A 23424-nucleotide genomic window follows, 5' to 3' on the forward strand; every position below is an offset into this window, starting at 1 on the left:
TAGATATAATTCTTGAAAGTTCTGAACTATTGGCAGCTCTTAAATCAGATGGAACCACAAACCAGAAGAATTCTCTCTTGTCGAGCAAGACCAGTAAGTTAGAGTAATTTAACAATTTCATAGTTTTCTCCCTTTCTTCTCCTCTTCATGAAATCAGAGTGATGAGAATTGCTCTTTGAAATACCTTCAAAGGTATTGTATCCATTTCCCTTCCAAGCAGCCCTCTTTATGCATTTTTGCTCAGGCAACCAAGGACATAGGGTATTGGCAGAAACATGGAGTGCTTTTGTATAGGCCATCTGTACATAAAAGTGTAATTATTTATTTAATTTTCCCATTTGTATCATATTAAAGCTTTGTACAGTGTTTTAAGTTCTGTTTTAAAATTATTTTGTATTTTATTTTTATAATCTAGTAATAAAATATTCATTCCGCATGCAAACTCTAGTTCTATTTGTGTGGTGGTTTGGATTTCAAAGGTGGGAAATTATTTTTCTGATAAAGTTATTGAATGCACCAGAGGTTACAAGATCAACAGGGAGTAGAAAGTGTTCTATAAATGCAGTACTGCATCCAGAAGTGACCTAGAAAAAGAAGCACTGGACTGAATAGAAACTAGGCATTCACAATCCCTGCAGATAAAAACCAGGGGTTCTTTTTCCTTCTCTGTAGGAAATGTCCCTGTAGCACTGGAGTGATTTCTGCTTCCCACCATTCTCTCCTTTCCACCTTCCTTTGAACCAGGGGAACTCTCAGGAGGCATTCACAAGGGCACTGCTTCACCCTTCGTGATTTGGTCAGGCCTGGAATGTTAGTGCCATTTGTTTTTCTCTGCCTGGTTCCCTGTCTTGATTTCTCAGTGAGCAGCAACATCCAAAGAGGTGACTGATGTTTTTCGAAATAAGAGAAATTAAGAAATAACTCAAACTCCCAGAAGCTAATTATGTATATGCCTGTTAACTTCTCAACTGCAAAGTAGCTCACATATTAACCTTGTGTAATGTATAAGGGATACAGACTAGGCTATTCTATGTGCAGGATGGGTGGAGGCACTTTAAGGGTTGTGGGATGAGGATCCTAAAAAGACCCCCTGCAAGAATTCTGTCTTAAAGTCTTAAATGATCAATCAGTTGATGGTGAGTGGGGAAAACCATTGGTACCGCATGGGCAGGAGACTCAGCTTTTGAGAAAGGATAAAGTTAGCTTAACTTCATTTTGACCTTGCCTAACTTCTTTAGGGTGGTGACGATTGAACCTAGAAAGACTCTTGAAAGAAAAGAATGTGCTCATCGTAGAAAATATAGGCATCTTCTCTGGAGAATCGTTCACCTTTACCGTCCGGCCGCTCTCCCGGGCCCTTGGTTTCCCCCGCCGCGTCCCCGAGTCCCGGCAGGTCGCCTTCGGGCCAGAGCTGCCAGGGCCGGGCCTCACCGATAGTGGTGCGCTGCACTTGGGGGACCACCGTACCTCTTGTCGGGTACCGCGGACCCATCCGCGGCCTTGAGCCAAAGCCTGGGCGGAGCCTCAGCCTGCTGAAGCGCCGCTGCCGCCGGCCCAGGTCCCAGTCTCGGTCCCGCCCTGGTCTCGGTCCCGCCCTGGTCCCGCCCCACCGCCCTGGTCCCGCCCTCTACACCCCGCGGCCCAACGGTCGCCCCGCCCCCCGGGCGCCTGTGGCGCGCCGGCGCCTGCGCCTGCGCAATCGCCTCCGAGCGCCTGGACCGGGATGGCGGCCGTTTTGGAGTCGTTGCTGCGAGAGGAGCTGTCGGTCGCAGCCGCTGTGCGGTGGATCGCGCGCAGCGCCCAGAGTTCGGAGGTAACAGCGCCGACACGCCCCCAGACTGGCCCGAATCTCCTTCCCGCGGGAGGTACCACCCCTCTCGTTCTCTTCCTCTAGGGTGCCTGGCTGTCAGCCCGGGCCGAGTGCACTCCAGCTAGGGGCCGCTACCCCCGGCCGCCCACCCCTCTCAGCGCGCCCTTCGGCCCCGGCTGCTTGCGGCCCGGCTGGCAGCTGACCCTCTCGCCCTTCGCTGCTTCTCCCTCAGGATGACCCCGGGGAGGCGGCCGCGCTGATCTCACTTCGGCCGCTGCGGAAGGAATTCGTGCCATTCCTGCTGAACTTCCTGAGGGAACAGAGCAGCCGCGTCCTCCCGCAGGGCCCCCCAACCCCCGCCAAGGCCTCGGGGTCCTCGGCAGCCTTGCCAGGGAGACCCGGGGGCCCGGCGCGGGGCGGCCGCGGGGCGCGCAGCCAGCTCTTCCCTCCGACCGAGCCTTCGAGCCCCACCGCCGCTGAGGCCCCTTCGGCCCGCCGTGGGGGCAGGAGGCGGGGCCCGGGGCCGGCCCGTGAGCGAGGAGGCCGCGGCCCCGGGGCCCTGGAGGAGGGGGTCAGCGGGGAGAGCCTGCCCTGGGCCGGGGGCCGGAGGCCCAAGAGCTCTGGCAGCCCCGGCAGCCCCAGCCTCGCGCGCTCTGATCCGCCAAACCTCAGCAACCTGGAGGAATTCCCTCCCGTAGGCTCGGTTCCCCCCGACTCTGCAGGGTGAGAATCAGCCCTTAACCGGGAGATGGGTGGCACGAAGGCTCTACTAGGGGAGTTAATAAACTAAGGCTGGGTGCTCTGTAGTAAAGCGTGGTAATGGCTAGAAGGTTGGGGATGAGATAACTATAGTGGTGAGGGGCATTTTGCAGGGGGTCCAGGCTGTTGTGGTGGAGGTGGTGGTGGAGGGGGAGATGCTTGAAGAAAGGAATATCAGGAAAACCTGTGGCTACTCCTCAGCAGGACCAAGCCTTCACGCAGGATCAACCCAACTCCGGTGAGCGAAGAGCGGTCACTCTCCAAGCCCAAGACTTGCTTCACCTCACCCCCAATCAACTCTGTCCCCAGTTCCCAACCCTCAGTCCTGGACACTAGCCCTTGGGGCCATAGCCTTTCCCCAGGGTGCAGAAGTCTGCAAGAGGAGCGGGAGATGCTCAGGAAGGAGCGGTATGGCCTTGCTGCTCCCTGGGATGTCAGCTGCCTCTGTGGGGGATTGGCAGGGCTTTTCTCTGTGATTGATTTGTCCCCTGGGAACCCTGGGTCTGTTTCCTGGTCTGTGGATGTCTCTTTGAGGAACCTGAGTGTAGCTGTGGAGGGGAAGGCAGGCTGACTATACATGACATTTCTTTCCCCATAGCTCTAAGCTGCTGCAGCAATCACCTGCTCCCGCCTGTCCCACCCCAGAATCAGGATGTCCTCACCCCAGCCGGACAGGAAACCTCACAGCTGAACCCGCTGACCCTGCCAGAGTATCCTCCCGCGAGCGTCTGGAGCTGGTAGCCCTTGTCTACTCTTCATGCATTGCAGGTGAGTGAGAGCAAAGGGCCCTGATATGGAGATACTTGTAGAACCACAGGTTAAAAAAATTGATAAAGCATGTAGGACTGAGCCTTGGTTCTGAATGATGTTCAATACCCTGGAGTTTCTTTTCTTATCTAGAAAACCTGGTACCAAACCTCTTCTTGGAGCTTTTCTTCGTCCTTCAGCTCCTTACTGCCCGGAGGATGGTGGCTGCCAAAGACAGTGACCTTGAACCAAATCCAGGAGCCGTAGGTTGGTGAACAAGCCTCTTTTTGAGAAATGGGGTCTGGAAATGAAATCATTCTTAGCCAACAACTTGGTACTGTCCTTCTAGATTCCCTGGAAAGCCCTCTGTTCCAGAGTGTCCATGATTGTGTCTTCTTTGCAGTGCAGGTTTTGGAGCATCAGTTTCAGTGAGTTTCCCCAGCAGAGGCATTTGAGCCTTATTCCCATGGTCCACTTGGTTCTCTTGTTACTTGGGGTACATGCTTGTGCTTAACACAGGTGTGGTGTGACCCTGGACCTTTTCCTACACGTAACCTTCAATTTTGTGTCAAGGCTATGAATTTAGCCCTTGAAAGAATCAAACTGCCCCCAGTGGTCTTGGTAGCTGACCTTTGGGTTTATCTAATGTTTCTGCCCTGCTCTCTTGTTCACTGCTCCATTAGGTCTCTCTTATTTCCTTCCCCTTGGCCTCCATCTTTAATCCTTTGCCCATGACTTTTCTTCATGTACCTGCTCCATGCTCCAGGTAACACACTGTGTGGTGTGCAGGTGCCAGCTTCCTATTTTCAGTCTGTCCCATTCTTGGTCATTTGTGCTCTTCTCCCTGTAGCGTTCTTTCCCACCTGGACAAAGGGACCTTGAAGCTGTTGGCTGAGAATGAACGGCTACTGTGCTTCTCACCAGTTCTGCAAGGCCACCTGCGAGCTGCCTACGAGGGCAGTGTTGCCAAGGTAGTGACCCCATCTTAGACATCTACTAGCCTGGACCTGACCCTTTCTGGTCTCATAACTCAGGCAGCCCAGCTCACATCACTGTAGTGTCATTTGCACTGGAATGGGGATGAAGTTTTCTGAGCATGAACTCTGCCAGCTTCAGTCCCTAATTGTCACTGCCATGCTTTAGGTCTCTCTGGCGATGCCACCTTCTGCACAAGCTGTCTCCTTTCAGCCAGAAACTGACAATCGTGCCAACTTCTCCAGTGATCGAGCCTTTCATACTTTTAAAAAACAGAGGTGATAAGAAAAGGGAACGTTGGGGGAAGGGGATGAAGCAGGATTTTCTCTGGGATAGGCAGTCTGTGTCATTTTCATAGAAACTAGGAGTTTGACACTAACAGGTGGTAGTTTAGCACTACCAGGCCTTTCCTGGCAAACATCATAAGGGCCACTTAGCCTCATTCTGCTCATGCCCATGGACTTGAACCTCTGACCTTAGCAGCCTTCTCGCAGGTGTATGACTCTAGTCACTGGGTTCTCAGACGAGAGTGCCAGATCAACTTTAACTGCCCATAGAAGTATGTGAAGCATGTGGTGTACTGCTCCCGGGTCTGTAGCATTATCACATAGAGAACCCTGGAGAGGGTAAGGAACGGGGCTGTGGATAGTCCTGTCCTCAGTTCTTCTGAGCTAGGGAAGGCACTCCTGAGAATGAGTTAGGCCAGCTGTGCTTCAGTTGATCGGACATTCTTATGTGTTTGTCAGGGATGTGTTTTATGAGGTGCTTCGAGAGTGGGAAGATCGCCATGAAGAGCCTGGCTGGGATTTTGAGAAGGGCTTGGGCAGCAGGATCAGGTACGTGCTCATACACCGGTCACCTTGTCTTTCTTGCTTCCAGCAGTGAGCAGCTTAGTGGTGCTTGGGTAGCTGATTGAAGGAAGGCTTTGTCCTTCCAGGGCAAAGCTGTTATCTTCTATCCTCCTTAATCTCTTCAGTTACTGCCATCTCTGCCTCTACTCAAAAGCGATTTGTCGGGCTTCCCTGGTGGCGCAGTGGTTGAGAGTCCACCTGCCGATGCAGGGGACACGGGTTCGTGACCCGGTCCGGGAAGATCCCACATGCCGTGGAGCGGCTGGGCCCGTAAGCCATGGCTGCTGAGCCTGCGCGTCTGGAGCCTGTGCTCCGCAACGGGAGAGGCCACAACAGTGAGAGGCCCGCGTACCGCAAAAAAAAAAAAAAAAAGCGATTTGTTTCTCCAGCTCCTTCCACTCAGAAATCACTCATACTTGCTCTGTGATTGCAAATGCTTGAAAAAGTGAAATGCTCTTATCTCAGGTTGCTTGATTTTTGGCCCAAGTTTTAGACCCTTTCCGACCTCCATTTTCTCCATCATCTCATTTGACAATACAGATAACTTTGCATAGCTAGATAACTAGGATACAGAAAGAATATTCTCTTGTCCACGTTGGTTGTGAAGCTCACTGGCATTCAGTGTAGACTGAAGGTGAGAGGGGTGGTATTATTTCATGTTTGGTTAAGTGTATCTCTAGCTTTGAGGGGTCTTGGGGCTGAGGAGAGTGTCCCTTACCTTTTCCCATAGCCTTGTGCCAGCCAGCTCTGGCAGAGGTCTGCTCAAGCCCCTGGTAAAGGGCTGAAAGGCCCAAGGGTTGGCTTGTTCTCTCAGATCTTTCTCTCCCTCTTCCTCCTTCCATCACACTCCATCCCTGCCTCTTATTCCTCAGAGCCATGATGAGTCAACTCTCTGCAGCCTGCAGCCACAGCCATTTTGTTCGACTTTTCCAAAAACAACTTCTCCAGGTAATAGCCCTAGTGGGAGACTGATTAATCTACAGTGGACAGTATGTATTATAGGCAGCCAAGTAATGGCTGGCACTTTGGGATAGGGCAGGCAAGCAGGCAGGTCCTTGACTGGAGATTGAACAAGAGTTCTGTTCTTTGGGTGGTGGTTGAAACTCAGGAAGCCAGCTTGAGGAGGCGGAGCGCTCTCTCCCATGCCCTGCACCTCCTGCCTCCCCGGGCCTCCTCAGACACCCGGCTCTCCTGGCCTTCCTTCAGCACCTCGCTACTTTCTTGCCCTTGATTTGTGCTGTGGTAGAAAGAGCACAGGGTTAGGACTCAGGTCTGGTTTCAAATCCTAGCTCTTGTGACCCTAGGCAGATGTTGAACCTTACAGGTTCCGTTTCTTCACCTATAAAAATAAGAATATAATCCAGACCTCAAAAAACATATCTATGGCACATGACACAGGGTTCATCGCTTCCTCCTCATTTTGTTCAGTCCTTCTTTCCAGAAAAACTCACTGGTTTTTTGACTTCTCTCTTCCTCCCCCTGCCCCAGATGTGTCAGAGTCCTGGTGGTGCTGGGGGCAGTGTCTTGGGCGAGGCTCCAGATGTGTTAAATATGCTTGGAGCTGACAAGCTGGGGCGGTTGCGGCGCCTGCAGGAACGGCTTGTGGCCCCTCAGAGCAGTGGGGGGCCCTGCCCACCCCCCACCTTCCCAGGCTGTCAGGGCTTCTTCAGGGACTTCATCTTGAGTGCCAGCAGGTAAAGGTCTCCTGTCTTGCAGAGAGTGGGGGCAGAGGCCAGAAGAGGTTTGTGTTCACAGGAGGGCAGCGTTTTCTCTCCTTTGTCTGGAATATAACAGGGTGGGACTGGGTGTTGCCTGGGCTCCTTCTAATTTACACTTCCTGCCTCCATTTCCCTTCTCATTGTTTCACCCATAACCTCATTGGCCTCCTCTGTCTACCCTGCTGAGCCTTTCTATCTGGAGTACCTCTTCTCTATTCTGGTCCTTCCTACACTTCTTCCAGTACCTTTATTTCCCCCTCCTCTTCATAGCTTCCAGTTTAATCAGCATCTCATGGATAGCCTGAGTTTGAAGATCCGGGAGCTCAACAGCCTTGCCCTGCCTCAGCCTGAGCCCAGTGATGAAGACGGGGAATCAGACGTGGACTGGCAGGTTAGAAAGCAGAGGGAGATGATGGGGTTCTGACCTAGGGGGGAAAGGATATTTTCAAGAAGAAATCTGTAACAGATCTGGTTTTTTTTTTTTTTAAGATTTTTTTTGATGTGGACCATTTCTAAAGTCTATATTGAATTTGTTACAATATTGCTTGTGTTTTATGTTTTGGTTTTTTGGCTGTGAGACATGCGGGATCTTAGCTCCCCGACCAGGGATCGAACCTGCACCCCCTGCATTGAAAGGCGAAGTCTCAACCACTGGACCACCAGAGAAGTCCCACAGATTTGGTTTTGTTCTAGAAGCCTTATGCTTGGGACCTTTTCCTTCTTGATGCCCTGCAGGGTGAACGGAGGCAGTTTGCTGTGGTGCTGCTCAGCCTGAGGCTTCTGGCTAAATTCCTGGGCTTTGTGGCTTTCCTGCCATACCGGGGGCCCGAACCACCCCCGACCCGTGAGCTCCAGGACACCATTCTGGCCTTGAGGAGCCAGGTGATTGGGGGCTCTGGTAAGAAGGGAGCTGGGAGGAGCTTCAAGGCAATGGCGTTAGAAGGCTTCCCCCAGCCCCTGGGACTGACCCACCCACTGACTGACACTGGCCCTGCCAGGTGCCCCCAGTCCTGGATGTGCGGGCTCTGCTGCAGCAGGGGCTGCGGGCCCGGCGAGCAGTGCTCACGGTGCCCTGGCTGGTGGAGTTCCTTTCCCTGGCTGACCACATCGTCCCCATGCTGGACTATTACCGCAGCGTCTTCACTCTCCTGCTGCACCTGCATCGGTGAGTAGAGAGAGCAGGCTTGAGAAAAGGGTGCGGGGAGAACATTGCTGAGGCTGCCATTTATGAAGAGGGTCAAGCAGCCTGTGCTTCCTGTGTGGTACCGTAGCCGTAACTGACCCTCAGGGAAGAGGCCAGGCCTTGATCCACAAGGAAAGACAGTGGGCAGTTATTGAATATTTGCACTTTGATTGGCCCTTTTCTGTTCCTACTGTGGCCCAGCTCAGAAGGGAGTACAGATCTGGGTGGGGTGATGAGACCTGGTTTCTTGTACAACAGCAGTCCCTTTTAGGTCTGTTTTTGAGAAGTACCTTCCCAGTGATAGCTTTCTGTTACTGTATTCCATTTCTCTCTTTGTACAGACTCCATTCACACCCTCATTTACATTTTAGGAGCTTGGTCTTGTCAAAGGAGAATGAAGGGGAGATGTGTTTCCTGAACAAGCTGCTGCTGCTGGCTGTCCTGGGCTGGCTTTTCCAGGTTGGTGGAGTGAGGGTCCAGGTTGGAGAAGGGGGTGACTACTGTGGCTGAAGACAGGGCAAGGGAGAATGTATGAGTCTGAACAAGGGTGGGGCCAGAAGGTGAAGGTTCAGAGGAGGGGTAGGGATTGCCATAGTTTCAGAGGAAGGTGGCTTTGAACCTGGTGTCTAAACCCTGGAACCATGAGGTAGGAGGTGTGACGAATCTCTGAAGTGCTGACTTGCACTGCCCTAATCTCTTGCCAGATTCCTACAGTCCCTGAGGACCTGTTCTTTCTGGAAGAGGGTCAGTTGGATGCCTTTGAGGTGGACACAGTAGCTTCAGAGCATGGCTTGGTGAGTGTTGGGGTCAAGCCAGAGCCATGGGAAGCACAAGAGTAAAAGGAGGCAGGCTGCCCGGTAGGGCCCAGCAGGAGACAAACCAGAATAGAGACTGAAGTCTTTTATATAAGACTTTTATGTTTCTGGCACACTGGGGAGGAAGGGAAGCCTGCCTTCCCAACACTGGCCTGTTCTCTCCCCCAGGACAGCATGCCTGTGGTGGACCAGCACCTGCTCTACACTTGCTGCCCCTATATTGGTGAGGATACTGGTCTCCCCTCAGAGGGTCTTTGGTCCTTGGCCTGTCCCTTCATGAGTACCCAAAAGGCACCCTGTGGGCGCAGCGCCCCAATACATTGTTCTGTTCTTAGGCGCTCCCTGGTGCCTCAGTCTTTCTATTCCCTAAATGCTTAAAAGTCAAGATGCTGGGGAGGGTGGGACAGTTCTGGAACTTAAACACTTGGGCTTCTCTGATGCAGGAGAGCTCCGCAAACTGCTCGCCTCCTGGGTATCAGGAAGCAGTGGACGGAGTGGGGGCTTCGTCAGGAAAATCACCCCCACCACCACCACCACCGGCCTGGGAGCCCAGCCTCCCCGGACCACCCAAGGGCTGCAGGTAGGGGGCAGGGCGGAGGCGGGGGGCCCGTGCAGTGGAGAAGGGAAAGCGGGCCCTTCACTGCCCTGCCCCCTCCTCCCAACAGGCACAGCTGGCTCAAGCCTTTTTCCACAACCAGCCACCCTCCCTGCGCAGGACCGTGGAGTTCGTGGCAGAGAGAATCGGCTCGAACTGTGTCAAGCATATCAAGTGAGGATGAGTTGGGATTGGGAATGGAAGTGTTGAGGGTCCCCAGTCTCATTTCCTTACAATTTTCCCCTTTATAGCACCTTGTTGCCAAACTGAGGAAAGTCAGCTGAGGGGCAGCGGGGGAGCGGGTGATAGAGGACAAGGGCCAGGTGGGACGGGGGGAGGCTAAAATTGCTGACGTTCTTTCAAGTTAGTTCTGACCAGGTTTCCTTGAAGTTGCAGCCCCTTTCTGATTCACCCTTTCCAACCACCTCAAAACCTTGCTGTTCCTACTGCAGGGCCACGCTGGTGGCAGATCTGGTGCGCCAGGCAGAGTCGCTTCTTCAAGAGCAGCTGGTGACGCAGGGACAGGAAGGGGGAGATCCAGCCCAACTGTTGGAGATCTTGTGTTCCCGGCTGTGCCCTCACGGGGCCCAGGCATTGACCCAGGGGCGGGAGTAAGACGCCAGTCTGTTTGAATCCTCTCATCTCCCCTCTCCTCTTAGTTTTACTTTCCTGTCCCTTTTTCCTCTTTTTTTTTTTTTTTTTTTTTTTTCCGGTACGCGGACCTCTCACTGTTGTGGCCTCTCCCGTTGCGGAGCACAGGCTCTGGACGCGCAGGCTCAGTGGCCATGGCTCACGGGCCCAGCCGCTCCGCGGCATGTGGGATCTTCCCGGACCGGGGCATGAACCTGTGTCCCCTGCATCGGCAGGTGGACTCTCAACCACTGCGCCACCAGGGAAGCCCCCTTTTTCCTCTTTTATACTCATCCTTTATTGGTCCTCTCCCTACCCTGCTTTTTTTGTGTTTTTGCCTGCTCTGTAGGCTCTTATCTTGGTTTTTAGAGGTTTTAGGGCCCAGAGTCCAGAGCTGAATTGGAAGGGCATCTGGGGTGGGGCCGGACGGCTGAGGGTGCCTTCCCCTGAGGCAGAGCCCTTCCAGCTCGGGCAGCTGTTGCACTTGGGGTGTTTCCTTCTGTGGGCCAGGCTGATGCATCTAGACATCACTGACCTCTGTCTCCTTTCAGGTTCTGCCAAAAGAAGAGCCCTGGTGCCGTGAGGGCATTGCTCCCTGAGGAGACCCCGGCAGCTGTACGTAGGAAGGAGTCCTGGGGTTAGCGGGCTGGGCGGTTGGTGGTGGGAGAGGAGTGCTGTGGGGTTGTATGTGTGAGGCTTCTGGTGGCAGGTGGGTCACTCCTGGACTTGGGCATTCGTCATTGTCCTAACTTGCCCCTGACTCAGAACTTCTGTGTCACAGGTTCTGAGCAGTGCAGAGAACATTGCTGTGGGGCTTGCAACAGAGAAAGCCTGTGCTTGGTTGTCAGCCAATGTCACAGGTAAGGTCCAGGGAGGGGGAGTGGCTGACCAAGTTTTTCAAAAGTGGACTGGCAGGAAGTTGGAGGCCATGTGGGGGAGATAGGACTCAGAGCCAGCTGGTAACAGGGAAGGGCATGGGTTGGCATGGTGAGCCTGTGCAGGGCTGCTTTGATGACCCCTTTTCTGTCCTCCCTCTGACTTGCAGCGCTGATCAGAAGGGAGGTGAAAGCAGCTGTGAGTCGCATGCTTCGAGCCCAGGGTCCTGAGCCGGCTGCCCGGGGGGAGCGGAGGGGCTGCTCCCGTGCCTGTGAGCACCATGCTCCCCTCCCCTCCCACCTCATCTCCGAGATAAAAGTACACAACTCCCTACTCCCTTCGGCTCCCCTCCTCCCTCTCCCTGCTCTTTTCCTAGTCTCCCTCCTCTCTCCCTCAACTCTAGTATTTGTGTGGCAGCTTTCTGTGTTGTCCATTTTGTTATTGAATGGGACTAGGTAGGGCAGAACTGAATTGAACGGTTTTCGTAACTGCTGTTCTCTGACTTCTGTACTTGAATCACCCAAAAGGGTGAAAGGGAAAGGGGTAGATGTGAAAATTGTTGACTGAGTACACGTTACACAGATGATGATGGGAGTGGGGTAGGGAATGGCTGTCCAGTGCAGTAGGAAGTCTCTAAGGAACAGTCATCGCAGTATTGGGATATGGTTTCAGAAGTGTTCTCCTATGTGGGAGGTGATGCTTGTTTAGTTACAGGCAATAAGAATAATCTATCAATGCTCTTAATTTGATAAAAAAAAATTTTTGGTACTGTCTAGAGCAGGAGTCAGCTGACAACCTGTGGGCCAAATCCAGCCTGCTGCTTGTTTTCGTAAATAAAGTTTTATTGGCATACAGCCATGCTTGTTCATTTACGAATTGTTGGGCTGCTTTTGTCCTCCAGCAGCAGAATTGAGTGATTGGGGCAGAGTCCTAAACTAGTGACCCAGATCTGGGGTAGTAGTGTGAGAATAAAGATTTGGAATAGGGACTAAAAAGGAATGACTAAAGGGCTTCCCTGGTGGCACAGTGGTTGAGGGTCCGCCTGCCGATGCAGGGGACACGGGTTCGTGCCCCGGTCCGGGAAGATCCCACATGCCGCGGAGCGGCTGGGCCCGTGAGCCATGGCCGCTGAGCCTGCGCGTCCGGAGCCTGTGCTTCGCGGCGGGAGAGGCCACAACAGTGAGAGGCCCGCTTCCCAAAAAAAAAAAGACTAAAATTAGAAGAGTAAGAGGGAGAAGAAAACTCTCAGCAGCCATTAGCTGCTGGTTTTCAACATGCAGAGGATTTCTGTACTGAAACCTCGACTATCCTGAGATGAACAGAGAATCATGAGGGACAGAAAATAGTACGACATGTACACGACAGGACAGTTCCCCTGCATGCTTTCAGAATAAGATGCTGTCTGGGAATTGGCTAGGTATGACTGTCCCAAGATGAGTGCCATCTCTTGAGCTCTCTGGCAGCGCGTTATCCCTTGGCTTACCTGCTCCATCTGTTCCTTTGTTGTCCACTTGGTTGCTTTTCCCAGCTGTGCTGTCCTGCTCAAGCCCCAAGTCTAAGGGCACCTTTGCCCATTACTTCACCCTAGGGCCCTGTCTTCCTTTTCCTTCTGCCTCTTTCCACTGGCTGATCCCCACCCCAAGCCACATTCTCTGTGGCCTCCTTGGCCCTGGCCTGGCATGAAGCCTTACTCTGCTTCCACCCCTCTCTGCAGGATGTGCTCTCTTTGGCCGTGGGGCCCCGGGACTCTGAGGAGGGAGTTTCCCCAGAGCATCTGGAGCAGCTTCTAGGCCAGCTGGGCCAGATGCTGCGGTGTCGCCAGGTGAGACACGGCAAGATGCTCTTCTTGTGTATCCTTGTCCAGCGCGTAATAATCAGAGCTGCATTGGCTTGGGACTGCTGCTCTAAGGATGGTGCTAATGTCCAAGGTCTCCCCGTTTTTCCCCCAGTTCCTGTGCCCACCTGCTGAGCAGCATCTGGCAAAGTGCTCTGTGGAGTTAGCATCCCTCGTTGGTATGGCTCCTTTTTATCACATCACTCTCTTGCCGGATCCCCCAGTTCTCAGGGTGGGGTACAAGCAAGATTAGAAAACAGCTTTTTTCTACTGTGTCCTCCCAGGGCCACGTGACCCTGCCTCCATTTCTTAGAACTTGGCATTCCTCTCTCCCCATAGTTGCAGATCAAATTCCTGTCCTAGGGCCCCCGGCACAGCAGCAGCTGGAGAGAGGGCAGGCTCGAAGGCTCCTGCTCATGCTGGTTTCCCTGTGGAAGGAGGACTTTCAAGTGCCGGTTCCGCTGCAGCTGCTGCTGAGGCCAAGAAACGTGGGGCTTCTGGCAGCCGCTCGGCCGAGGGAGGTGAGCCAGAGAGGTGGGGGGAGGGGGGCAAGTGGGCTTCTGAGAAGCCTCTGCAGTCGTGTTACTCCTACCATCCCCACCCCAAATGTTATTAGCTGGTTTAGTCCCCCTTTGCTGAGGCTGTGCTTATCTTTTCTTCCGTGCTCAGACTCCCTTAGTCTCGTCTCCGCCTCCTCCCTCAGCAGCTCTGCCCTTTGTATCAAGGTCACTGTGCAGTCCTCCTAGCCACCCTGACCTCTTCCTCTGTGTGTGTTGCAGTGGGACCTGCTGCTCTTCTTGCTCCGGGAGCTGGTAGAGAAAGGTCTGATGGGACGGATGGAGATAGAGGCCTGCCTAGGCAGCCTCCACGAGGCCCAGTGGCCAAGGGTAAGGAGTCCTCGTCTCCTTTTACCTGGATAGAGAACAGGTGTCATATGTCCCTTTTATCCTGAAAGGGGGCAAGTGGTGGGGCCTGGCATTCTTAGGATCTTCCCAAAGCTCAGTGGGTTTTGTCAGATTTCTTGAGGACCACCCTGAAATGAAGTGGCTGCTCTGGGGGTCCTCTTTCACATTTAAGTATCTATTGTATGAAGGACCACGGAGGAAGGGAAGATGGAAGGGGCAGATAGTTAGTTTATGGCATAGTGAGTGTGCAGTTTGTGGGTTTTGTTTTTTTTTTTTGGCCATGCCACACGGCTGGTAGGATCTTAGTTCCACAACCAGGGATGGAACCTGGGCCCCAGCAGTGAAAGTGCCAAGTCCTAACCACTGGACCACCAGGGAGTTCCCAAGTGTGGGTTTTTAAAATCAGAATAACCTGGATTTTAATCTCAGCTAGTCCTTAATGTTACTGTGATTTGGGACAAAGTAATTTTAGTTTCTTCATTCATAAAATAGGAATAATTTAGACCTCCTGGGGTTCTTCAAGATGAAATAATGTGCATATTAAGTACTCATTAGTGGTTCTGAGCTTCCCATTAGAGTTCACTCTCCCTGCTGGAACTTGAGCATCCTAGAGTACTAATGGAACAAGGTTTCCAAGTCCATTTCCAGGTAGAAGGCAGTTGGGAAAAAATAAAATAGGTTGTCTGGTTAGCTAGGGCTTGATATTTGGGATTGATTTTTAGTAAAAAGCGTGAATTGAACAATCTAGAACTGTGTCTGCCTTTTCTGTCACCTTTCTGCTTATTCCAGGATTTTTCTGAAGAATTAGCAACACTGTTCAACCTGTTTCTAGCTGAACCCCATGTGCCACAACCTCAGCTAAGAGCTTGTGAGCTGGTGCAGCCAAACCGGGGGACTGTGCTGGCCCAGAGCTAGGGCTGGGAAGTGGCCCTACCTTGGGCATCTCGCCAGAGCGCTGGAACCCAGCCTGACTGTGCCTCAGGAGGAGGCCCCAGAGCCACCCCAAGTGCCCACCCTGACCCTTGCTGGTGTGGAAGTAGCTCAGTCTGTCATCAGGCTTCCTGCTCACATGTGAAGGAAGAGAGTGGCAGCCTGGCATCCCCGTGACTGTGGGCTCACCATCCCAAGTCCTAAAGGAAGCAGGAGGGGGGTCACCCGATTCAGGATTATGGTGGAAGAACCTAGAGACTCCAGTCCTGGAGAAGAAGAGTTGGCATTTGTTATGAAATGATGTGTGGGGGCTTGTCGGCACAAGATTCAAGCCCCGCTTGCTGCTGTCCCAGCATCTCTTAGAGCTTTGTGGTTTGGGAAATCATGACTGACAGAGGGAAGTGACTTCTGCTTAACTTGTGAGTAAAGTTAAACATGAATCTTGGGAGTCTACATTTTCTTACCACCAGGAGCTGGACTGCCATCTCCTTCAAAACGTACAACAAATGTGGGGCTCGCCCAACAGAAACCTGCCTTTTACCTTGCACCCCACCTGCCTTCAGTCCCGTGCAGGTAGTAACTTTTGACTCTAGCTCCATCCAGGGGCCAAGCACGGGCAGAACATTAGAGTTTTTTAAAATAAACTGTTTTCTTTACCAAGGGCTTCATGTCTAGTTATTTTCACCTTACTCGTCCCCGTAGAAGGCCGCAAAGTCTCAGGTGGGCTTGGAGGTGGGCATTGACAGGGTAGAGCTGTCCCATTGGTTGGCCACTCTGCAATGCCTAAATATCCCATCATGTGAGACCCTGCAGGCCAGAGAGCCTGGGGCCCTTGTTAAGCCACTGCCAACAGTTTTGACTTCGTTCAACTCCTTTAAAGGTTTAGGATGTGTGAAGTTTCTACTCACCAGATACTGCCCACTTGTGATGCTTGCTTCTTGTGGGGCTGGGGCTGTTTGATTTGGCTCAGAACAAAAGCATTCTACGTGTCTATAAATGATGCACCAATTCTGACTAAGCAAGCACTACCTTGATAATGCGCATTTAATTCACTCTTCTAAAATGCATGGTTTTTCTACTTAGGCAGTGTGCGCAGAGATTCAGTCTCTGTCAGGGGAAGGCGAGGGTACTCAGTGAACCCTCTTGACGTGGCTTGCAAAATCTGTCTGTGCATATGTGTGTATTTCTTAGGAGAAAAGTTCCCAGCTGTCAAAGAGGTCTCCAACCCACGGAAGGGTAAGATGCTCTGGGTCTAAAGAGGTCTGCTGTATGACTTTAGTCAAGCCAGTCGGGAGCCCTTACAGTAGGTCCCATCAGCACAGAAAGTTAAAAATGGGGGTGTGTCTCAGCACTTTGTAATCATGCTTCTGCGCAGTCAGGCAGTGATCATCCCTTCCCCTCAGCTCATCCTAATCAATAAGTTTTTGCCTCTGAACCTTTTTTTCTTCGTCTCTTCATTTGTCCTTTAAATCCAATTTATGCTATAGCAAATTCTGGAAGTTCTGAATGCTTGGGAACCAAAACAGTTTTAAGAAATATTTTATCTTTCTGCACCCATCAGGTGTGGCTGAACGAAAGCACTGCCCCAGGAAGCTGAGCCCCGAGGTAAGCAGACACCCAGCTACTTCAGACACGCAGCTCCATGTGAGGTGGGACAGGCAGGCAAGCATGGAGGAAAGCCTGAAGCCCCAAGGATGCTGAGTTTAAAGCCCACTTAGTTAAACCGCACAGGCCCAATTCAGGAAACAACGCTGGCCCGTGTGAACCTTAAGGGTTTACTTTAGGCAGGCAGTAAGATAAGAAAGGAATTACAGAGACAAGCAGCTAACGAACTAGTGAACTCATTAGTATTTACGTTGTTTTCCATAGACCTGCTCTCTACCAGTATCAGTGGTTTTCAAAGTGTGGTCCCCAGACCAGCAGCCTCATCATCACCTGCAACATCCTAGAAATACAAATATGTGGGCCCCTCTCCACTCTTCTAAATCAGAAACTCTAGGGTGGGGGCCAGCCTGGGGTGTAACAAGTCCTTCAGGTGATTCAGAAGCACAATAAAGTCTGAGAACCACCTGTCTTAACCAAAACCTGACTTCTCCTTGATCATTTGGAGTCAGGTCCCTGGATTATCCTTACCACCTCTGCATTTTACTGTAAGATCAGCCTCAGTTAATGTTCTTTAGATTTGCTGACTCATATGCCTGGCTTGTGGCTTCTCTAGTTTAGGGGATACAGTCACCTCCAGGCTAACCACCATTCGGATTCCCATTGCTGGCTCTACCTCAGAAGCCCTAGAGGTGCATACCTGTTAACGAGCTTCCTTCCAGGGGTCTATGGTCACCGTTGAGTGTGGCAGTGGAATCTGTTCTGGAATCCTCCCTCATGTTCATGTCTGGGCTACAGCTGGCCGTAGCTGGGCAACTTACCTGGTTGCTCTTTATGTGCAAAGCAGTGCTGAGCTCATGGGAAACACTCAATACACATGTGTAAACTATATAGCCTGAAACTGGGCCATGAGTAGTTACTGCCATCACAATCACCAGGCTGAATTCTGAGCCCAAACGACACACTTAGGCTATCCCAGGATAATCGTCACTGAATAAAAGTACACATTGGACTTTTAATTTGCAAGTGTTCTGCACTTTTCAATCAGTGGTTTTTGAGATTCATGTGAAGAGAGATGGGAGTACATAAATAGGGTGTTAAATATATCAAGTGTAACCCAAAAAATTAACCAGAAAAATAAGTTTAAAAGCAATCAAAAAAAAAAACTTCAATAATATATAAATAACTTAATCTGAGGTAAGAGAAAAACAAAATCCTGCAGAAACTTTTAGAAAAATAAACCTCTTCTGTACTATACAGAAATTTACCTTTTACCACATCTCAATCCCCATATGGTCGCCCTCTTCCACCAAAGACTCTGGGCACCAGAACTGAAGCTGAGAATCTCTCCGACCCCTACACTTCAGGTAACCATACAGAATATTCAAAGCTCAAGTTCAGCCAGGCTAAGTTACAAGAAAACTGAACCCATTCTCCATCCCATCCTAGAATACAAGGGGCTACAGCAGTGCGTGGAGTGCTCAAGGCTGGGACCAAATCTCTGAGTGAGGTAAGGAATGGATGTGCTTCCTCCTAACAAATCACTTACCTCCTTCCAGGAGGTCTGTTATCTTCCCTCTCGTCTTCAAAAGACAGTTTTTCATCTCTGAAATGAGAGATGCCCACGCACCACCCCAAGTCCTCCTCAAAGAGCTAGGCCCCCACCCTAACCCCAAATCTATCCAGCCAGTTTCTACAGTGGTCTTCCCATTCTTCTGAGCTCTGGAGTGGTGGCTCCATGACAGAGCATTACTCTATACTCCTTACTGGGGCCAAGACCCAAACAATTGTCTTCTCCTGTGAGGGAAAGGAAGAGGGGGGGCAAAGCAAATATTAATAATAAAGCATTTTGTAAAAATTCAGGAAGGAGAAACAATTCTAAATCAGTGTTCTGGTTTGTGCAGCTGTTTTTTTAAACCATTTTCTGTTTCCTAACACCCCATCCCACAGTGGAGCTGATTGCTGGAGCACATTTTGAGCAGGGTCTTGGCCAATGGCTCCTGCTTCCCTAACAGCCCCAGGGCTGCGCCGAACTAAGTAAGCACCATGTCAGAGCACTGCAGGCTCCCAGCTCTGCTGGCTGTGTCCAGTACTGATCCTTGAGTGGCCTGTATGCCATAGGGTCCCAGAGACGGGCAAAAAAGGTGAGAAATCCAAAAAGGTGAGTTGAGCTTCATTCACTCTGGACAGCCAGGAGCTCAGGCCCCCTCGCTCTGCAGAGGTGCCAGCTGTGACCAAGTACTGACTAGGTTTCGCTGGCAACTCAGGGATGAGTGCTGTCTGCCCAGTTGGCCACAGCAGGTAGCCTCGGCTCTTCTTAACATCAGGATACAGAGAGTAACAAGAGCTGCCCCAGCATCTCTGGGGTGTCCTGGAGCACCATCTTGACTGTGAGATGCTAACTACCAAGGAAGGAAGCCAGTCTGGCTATAACCAGTGTCTGCTGTTTGATGAAGGAGCTTAGGAGCTGAGGGGGGAATCCTGGAGCACCAAGTTCTACCTGAAATAAACCAGAGAGGGAAGAGTTAAAGGTGCAGACAGACCCAGAAGAGTGCACCGGGGCACACTTCAGCCATAAGCAGCCACCCCAGGCTGCTGTGATTGGAGAGGCTCTGAACTGTCTACAGCCCTGTGCTCCGCTGTTCAGATCTAGGCAAAAGCTTCACTTCCCAATGACAAAAGGTCAAGTCAGGGAACTGAGGGTGCTGCTCTGCCTCACAATGACTCATCTATCTCCTGAGGACCCTGGGAACAGCCAGAGGATGTAGGCCGCCAGGCTGTGGTAAGAGCAGCTTCAGAAGAAGGCTGATCAACTCTGCCTCATTCCTTCCTGATTCCCACTGATTCGGGACCCAAGAAACCCTTGAGTCTCCAGCTCTCAGGCCACAGATCCTGGGTACTGAAGGATGTTGAACAGCTATACAGAAAGCTCCCATGGGGCTGGGGTCAAATCAAGGCATGCTGTGAGGCCAGCTGCACAAGGTGGATCACCTGGGCCAAGTAGATGACTCTGGTGATCTCCTTCCCTTCCACAGTGAGGGGCTGCAGGATCCAGGCACTGGGCAGGATCTCCCCTCGGACCATCTCCCTGCTGGGTCTCGGCATGGATGCATCATACACAGACTGAGCTGCCATGATAGACAGTTGCCCCTGGAAACAGAGCAATGTGAGTTCAGCCTAAGTGATATGGGAGGGACAGGGACAAACAGGGACAGGCTCCAGTGCAGTCAGTACCGTGGAAGGCAACACTGGGCCAGCCTTCACCCCCACCCTGGCCCAACTTGCCCTCCTTCCCCCAGAGGACCTGATGCCCACAAAGATTGCTTCTCACAACACGCCAGTCCAAGTTCCTCCCACAACAACTTTACCACCAGCAAGGCAGGCACCTCTTTGGCTTCCACGCAGACACAACAGAAATCCCGTGGCTGTTTCAGTGCACACAGAGTGGTATTGCACACCAAATACACTGGAGGGGCAGGGATGCAGGAAGTCAGAAGGTACATGGACAGACCGGGTTCTACCCTGTGACACCCCATCATTCCACAGCCTGACACCCCGCTGGACCTAGCTGAGTACCCGGCCTCCTGAGAGCACTGCCTCTGACCCTGCTGCCTCTGTCCCCTGGGCTCACCCAGGCTGATGCTGTTGGTCACCCGCTGATGCAGCCTCGCTGTCTGGATGGGCTTGTGGTACAGCGGCCACAAGGTGGGGTCACTCACAGCTGCCCACACGTGAGACAGTGGCTGGGACACCACGCCAGCCCCCAGGAAGCCATGCCGAGTAGAAGAAAACACCTTGTAGTACAGATGCACGTCCTGCTCCTCGCCCTGAGGGCTGGGGGAGACACCAAGGGTGGAGAAGAGGAGGAGGGGATGAAAGCTGGGTTCTAGAGTCACAGGAAGAGCTCACGGTGAGGGACTCAAGGAAGCCAGGGTGGAGAAGGGAAAGGAGAGAAGGCGAGCAGGGCCACAGGGAGAAGACACTGTGCAAGGGAACTTACTTCCAGCCAGCTGCTGCCTGGCAGCTGAAGAGGTGGTTCAGATTATCTGAGCAAGCAGCCATTACCTGGGGACACAGTGACCACACCCAGATTAGTGGGCACGGTTTGTACAAAGCAGACTCTTGGATTAGTCCCTCAGGCCAGCATTTACTGAATTCCCCACTTTTGTAAAGATAGAGAGCTGCTGAAGAAGCCCTCATCTGTCTGCCCTGTTCCTTCCCTCCTCTTTCTTCCTCCCCACCCAGCAGAGTCGGCTACAGGAAACCTCACATCAGCCATAGAGATGTCCACGATGTGCTTGGCCAAATCCTTGTAGGAGGAGGAGAAGGAGGTCCCCAGGCTGGACAGGCTGGACGGAGAACAGCAACAACTGCCCAGGGAGGCTCTGCGGCCTACAATGAACAGGTGGAGACTCTTGAGACGGCATGAGCATCAGGGCCTCAGGGCAGCAACGGCCTCCTTCAATAATAATGTCCCTCCTCCGGAGGGACAGTGGCTCCCTAGGATCTAGCAGACCTCAGCCCCAAAGTCCCCACACCAGGTAGGTAGCTCTGCCCCACCACTCACTGCAGGCTGAGGTTTTCCAGGCAGAGCCGGCCAGGTTCAGCTGACTGTTCCTCACTGCAGAGCGGCCCCACACCTCCCCTATCCAGGAGTCTCTGGAATCAGGCAAGTTTGTGTCCCCCTGCAGAAGAGAAGATGCTCAGGACCAGAGCAGAGGCAGGGAGAGAGCAGAACACCAGAAAGCCAGTGCCGAATTATCTCCTCTGCCTCTGAACAGCACCAAACAGCTTTCAACATAAAGGCTCAGGTGAAAAGGTGTTCCCTGCAGGATGCCCTTGAGAAGTCAACCGCAACAGAAACCAGTCCCCCTGGAGAGTTTCCTTGCCCTTCAAGCCACATGCTCAAGGCTGCTTGTAGGAGAGTTCCAGCAGGGATCAGAATGAACTGGGACCTGAGACGATGGGGTACCAGGGGTCAGTGAGTGGGGGGGGGGCCCTCTGCACCACTGCAGCAACAGGAATGAGGCCATGGCTGGAGCTCTGTTTAATGTGGGCAGCAAACAAAGCCCAACTGGGAGGTGGGAGGTGGGAGGTGGGATGGGGAAGAAAAGTGACGGGCTGTGAGAAAAGCTTGACCCTTGGCCCCAGCCCCAGGTACAGCAGCTGAGTCACAGGTCCTAATTTGGAACCAAATGGGGATGGATGAGCCTCTCGATTTGCAATACAGCCACCACACCTTTACTACAAGCAGCTCCTCAATGACATGACCCTTGACCTCTGCTGGATCTAACAGGCATCCACTATCATACCTCTATCATCGGTTCCTAACCTAGTGTTACTTTTAAAAAAAAGTGAACAAAGATATTCTGTCTCCATCCTTACGTCCTTTCTTCCTGCTGCAGCATCCAAGTGGTCTCTCCTACTTCAGGCAGATTGAGATTTTTGTGCCACCTTCTCAAGAACCTTTCACTACTGATCTTTCTTCACTTATTGCCTCCACCTCTCCTTCTTCACTAGATTCTTCATATCAGCATTTAAGCATGCAAAAATTTCTCCCACCTTTAAAAACTTTCCTCTACAGGCATCTTTGCTCTTTTGTCCTTTACAGATAAACTTGAAATGATTGTCACCGTTTGCCATCTCCCACCTCTTATACCCTTCTGAATGCACTCAAATCTAGCCTTTGCTAGATCCATGTGCCTGGATGTGGTGAACAGGTCCCAGTCCTCATCTTACTGAGCATCTCCCTTTCACTTGCTTCCTGAATCCCTGGGATCTTGGCTTTCTGTCTCTCTGGGTGTTCCTTCCCAGTTTCTTTTGTTGGCTCATCTTCCCCAAACATAAGTTGATTTATTGGGATTCTTTCAAGACTCGGGCCTAGGCCCTCTTCTCGCTCTATAATATACTCCTGTGTGATCCCATCTGTTCCCAGTGCTATACTGATGACTTCCAAAAGTAAATATGTGTGGATTAATCAATAAATATTGCGAGACGACAGGGTCACCGTCTGAAGAAAAGGTTACATCAGACCCATTTCACACATCTTGCCAAAACAAATTACTTATGCTTTGTGGCTCAAAAATATACAGGGTGGGGGAGAATTTAATAATACTATGAGAACATTTTTTTTTAAATTTAATGATCTTATAGTGCAGAAATGCCTTCCTAAACAGGGCACAAACTCCAGAGGCCATGAAAGAAAAGACTGATAAAAACTAGATTAACATATCATAAAAACAACTAGGAAAAAAACCCACTGGCCTCTCAAATGGCAAAAGGATAACTGTTTTAATATAAGGAAAGGCCACCAAAAACAAAAGAACAACCTAACAGAAATGGACCCAGTACACTGGCAGGCAGAGCAAAAAGCCAAAGGGCTCTTAAATATCTGAAAAGGCACTCCATCTCAGACACAAGAGAATTGCAAATTAAAACTAAAATGAAATACTATTTTATGCTTATGAGATTCACAAAGATTGAAGGAAAAAACCCTTAATAAACACTGTTAAGCAGAAATGTGGGTAAGTAGGCACTTATATACTGTTATTTGAGAATGTAAATAGGTATATTTTGAAAATATTCATCACATATTTTAAATTAAAAATACATATATCCTTTGACACCTAGCAATCCTGCTTCTAGGTATTTAATTACAGATATTCTTTCATTTAAGTGGCAATAAACATTTTCAAATATGAACTCAGAGAACCTAGAGAATATAGTGCCCTTGAGTCTTTCTTGAAGAAATTATAAGAAGAAGAATTACTAGGGTAGAAAAAAGAATGTACGCCAAAGAACTGCAAATGAGCAGAGTCCATTTGATCTAGCACGAGAAGTAGAACTCTGAATACAAACACTGTAAATAGTATAGAAATACTATAACAAAAGGTAATGAGAAAAAATGAGAGAAGGTGGAAGTACACTGATTTCCTCATGTTTTACAGCCAGGGTGAAAAGAAAACTGCTAAATCAAGAAATAAAGACTATTTAAATATACAAAAGTAATGATGAAAAGAAAAGAAAAAAAAAAGGCTTCCAAATTACCAGAAAGAAGACACATATACACCCCCAAAGCAAGGAAAACACAAACCACAAAGAAGATAAACAAGATTTTTAGAAGCCAATGGAATATTCATGACCAAAACCCTCAAATATAAAAAAAAGAAATTTTACTTTCTCTGAAATCATACA

At 51.0% G+C, this 23424-nt stretch overlaps 2 protein-coding genes across 12 annotated transcripts in view; one reads left to right on the plus strand and one right to left on the minus strand.

Moving 5' to 3' along the window:
• The first annotated feature begins 1712 nt into the window (after positions 1-1712).
• CDAN1 (codanin 1) lies at positions 1713-22228 on the plus strand. 8 transcript variants are annotated; one of them, XR_004348369.1, is made up of 36 exons: positions 1713-1813; positions 2043-2533; positions 2771-2977; positions 3168-3337; positions 3470-3583; positions 3666-3744; positions 4167-4287; positions 4460-4569; positions 5038-5127; positions 6015-6090; positions 6631-6836; positions 7131-7251; positions 7596-7742; positions 7859-8025; positions 8415-8502; positions 8748-8837; positions 9027-9081; positions 9302-9438; positions 9524-9627; positions 9906-10064; positions 10635-10698; positions 10865-10943; positions 11129-11277; positions 12674-12781; positions 12909-12972; positions 13133-13314; positions 13573-13680; positions 14488-15047; positions 15820-15864; positions 16190-16233; positions 17491-17597; positions 17680-17740; positions 19266-19396; positions 19777-19935; positions 20479-20771; positions 20922-22228. XR_004348369.1 is itself a non-coding variant. In XM_032622163.1 (28 exons), exons 1-28 carry the CDS (start codon positions 1724-1726, stop codon positions 14611-14613), a joined length of 3702 nt encoding a protein of 1233 aa, XP_032478054.1. In that variant the 5' UTR covers positions 1713-1723; the 3' UTR covers positions 14614-15284. The 8 variants fall into 8 exon arrangements, 1 of the variants encoding a protein (XP_032478054.1); XR_004348370.1 differs by lacking the exons at positions 19266-19396; positions 19777-19935; positions 20479-20771; positions 20922-22228 and adding an exon at positions 18181-18605; XR_004348368.1 differs by lacking the exons at positions 19266-19396; positions 19777-19935; positions 20479-20771; positions 20922-22228 and adding an exon at positions 18181-18605 and having other exon boundaries at positions 17491-17740.
• Positions 17232-23424, minus strand: part of STARD9 (StAR related lipid transfer domain containing 9) — a 67041-nt gene continuing 60848 nt past the window's right edge. For 3 of the 4 annotated variants that reach the window (XM_032622156.1, XM_032622158.1, XM_032622162.1), the window contains 7 exons: positions 20798-20915; positions 20501-20622; positions 20231-20295; positions 19862-20064; positions 19599-19696; positions 19222-19380; positions 17232-18730 (listed from right to left, as the gene is read on the minus strand). In XM_032622156.1, the coding sequence (XP_032478047.1) occupies positions 18629-18730; positions 19222-19380; positions 19599-19696; positions 19862-20064; positions 20231-20295; positions 20501-20622; positions 20798-20915 (867 nt within the window). In that variant the 3' untranslated portion in view covers positions 17232-18628. Of the gene's footprint in view, positions 18731-19221; positions 19697-19861; positions 20065-20230; positions 20296-20500; positions 20623-20797; positions 20916-23424 lie in introns of those variants that run through there. The other variant, XM_032622157.1, reaches the window with a different exon arrangement.

The sequence above is a fragment of the Phocoena sinus genome, chromosome 2 (genome assembly GCF_008692025.1).
Source record: "Phocoena sinus isolate mPhoSin1 chromosome 2, mPhoSin1.pri, whole genome shotgun sequence".
Taxonomy (NCBI): domain Eukaryota; kingdom Metazoa; phylum Chordata; class Mammalia; order Artiodactyla; family Phocoenidae; genus Phocoena; species Phocoena sinus.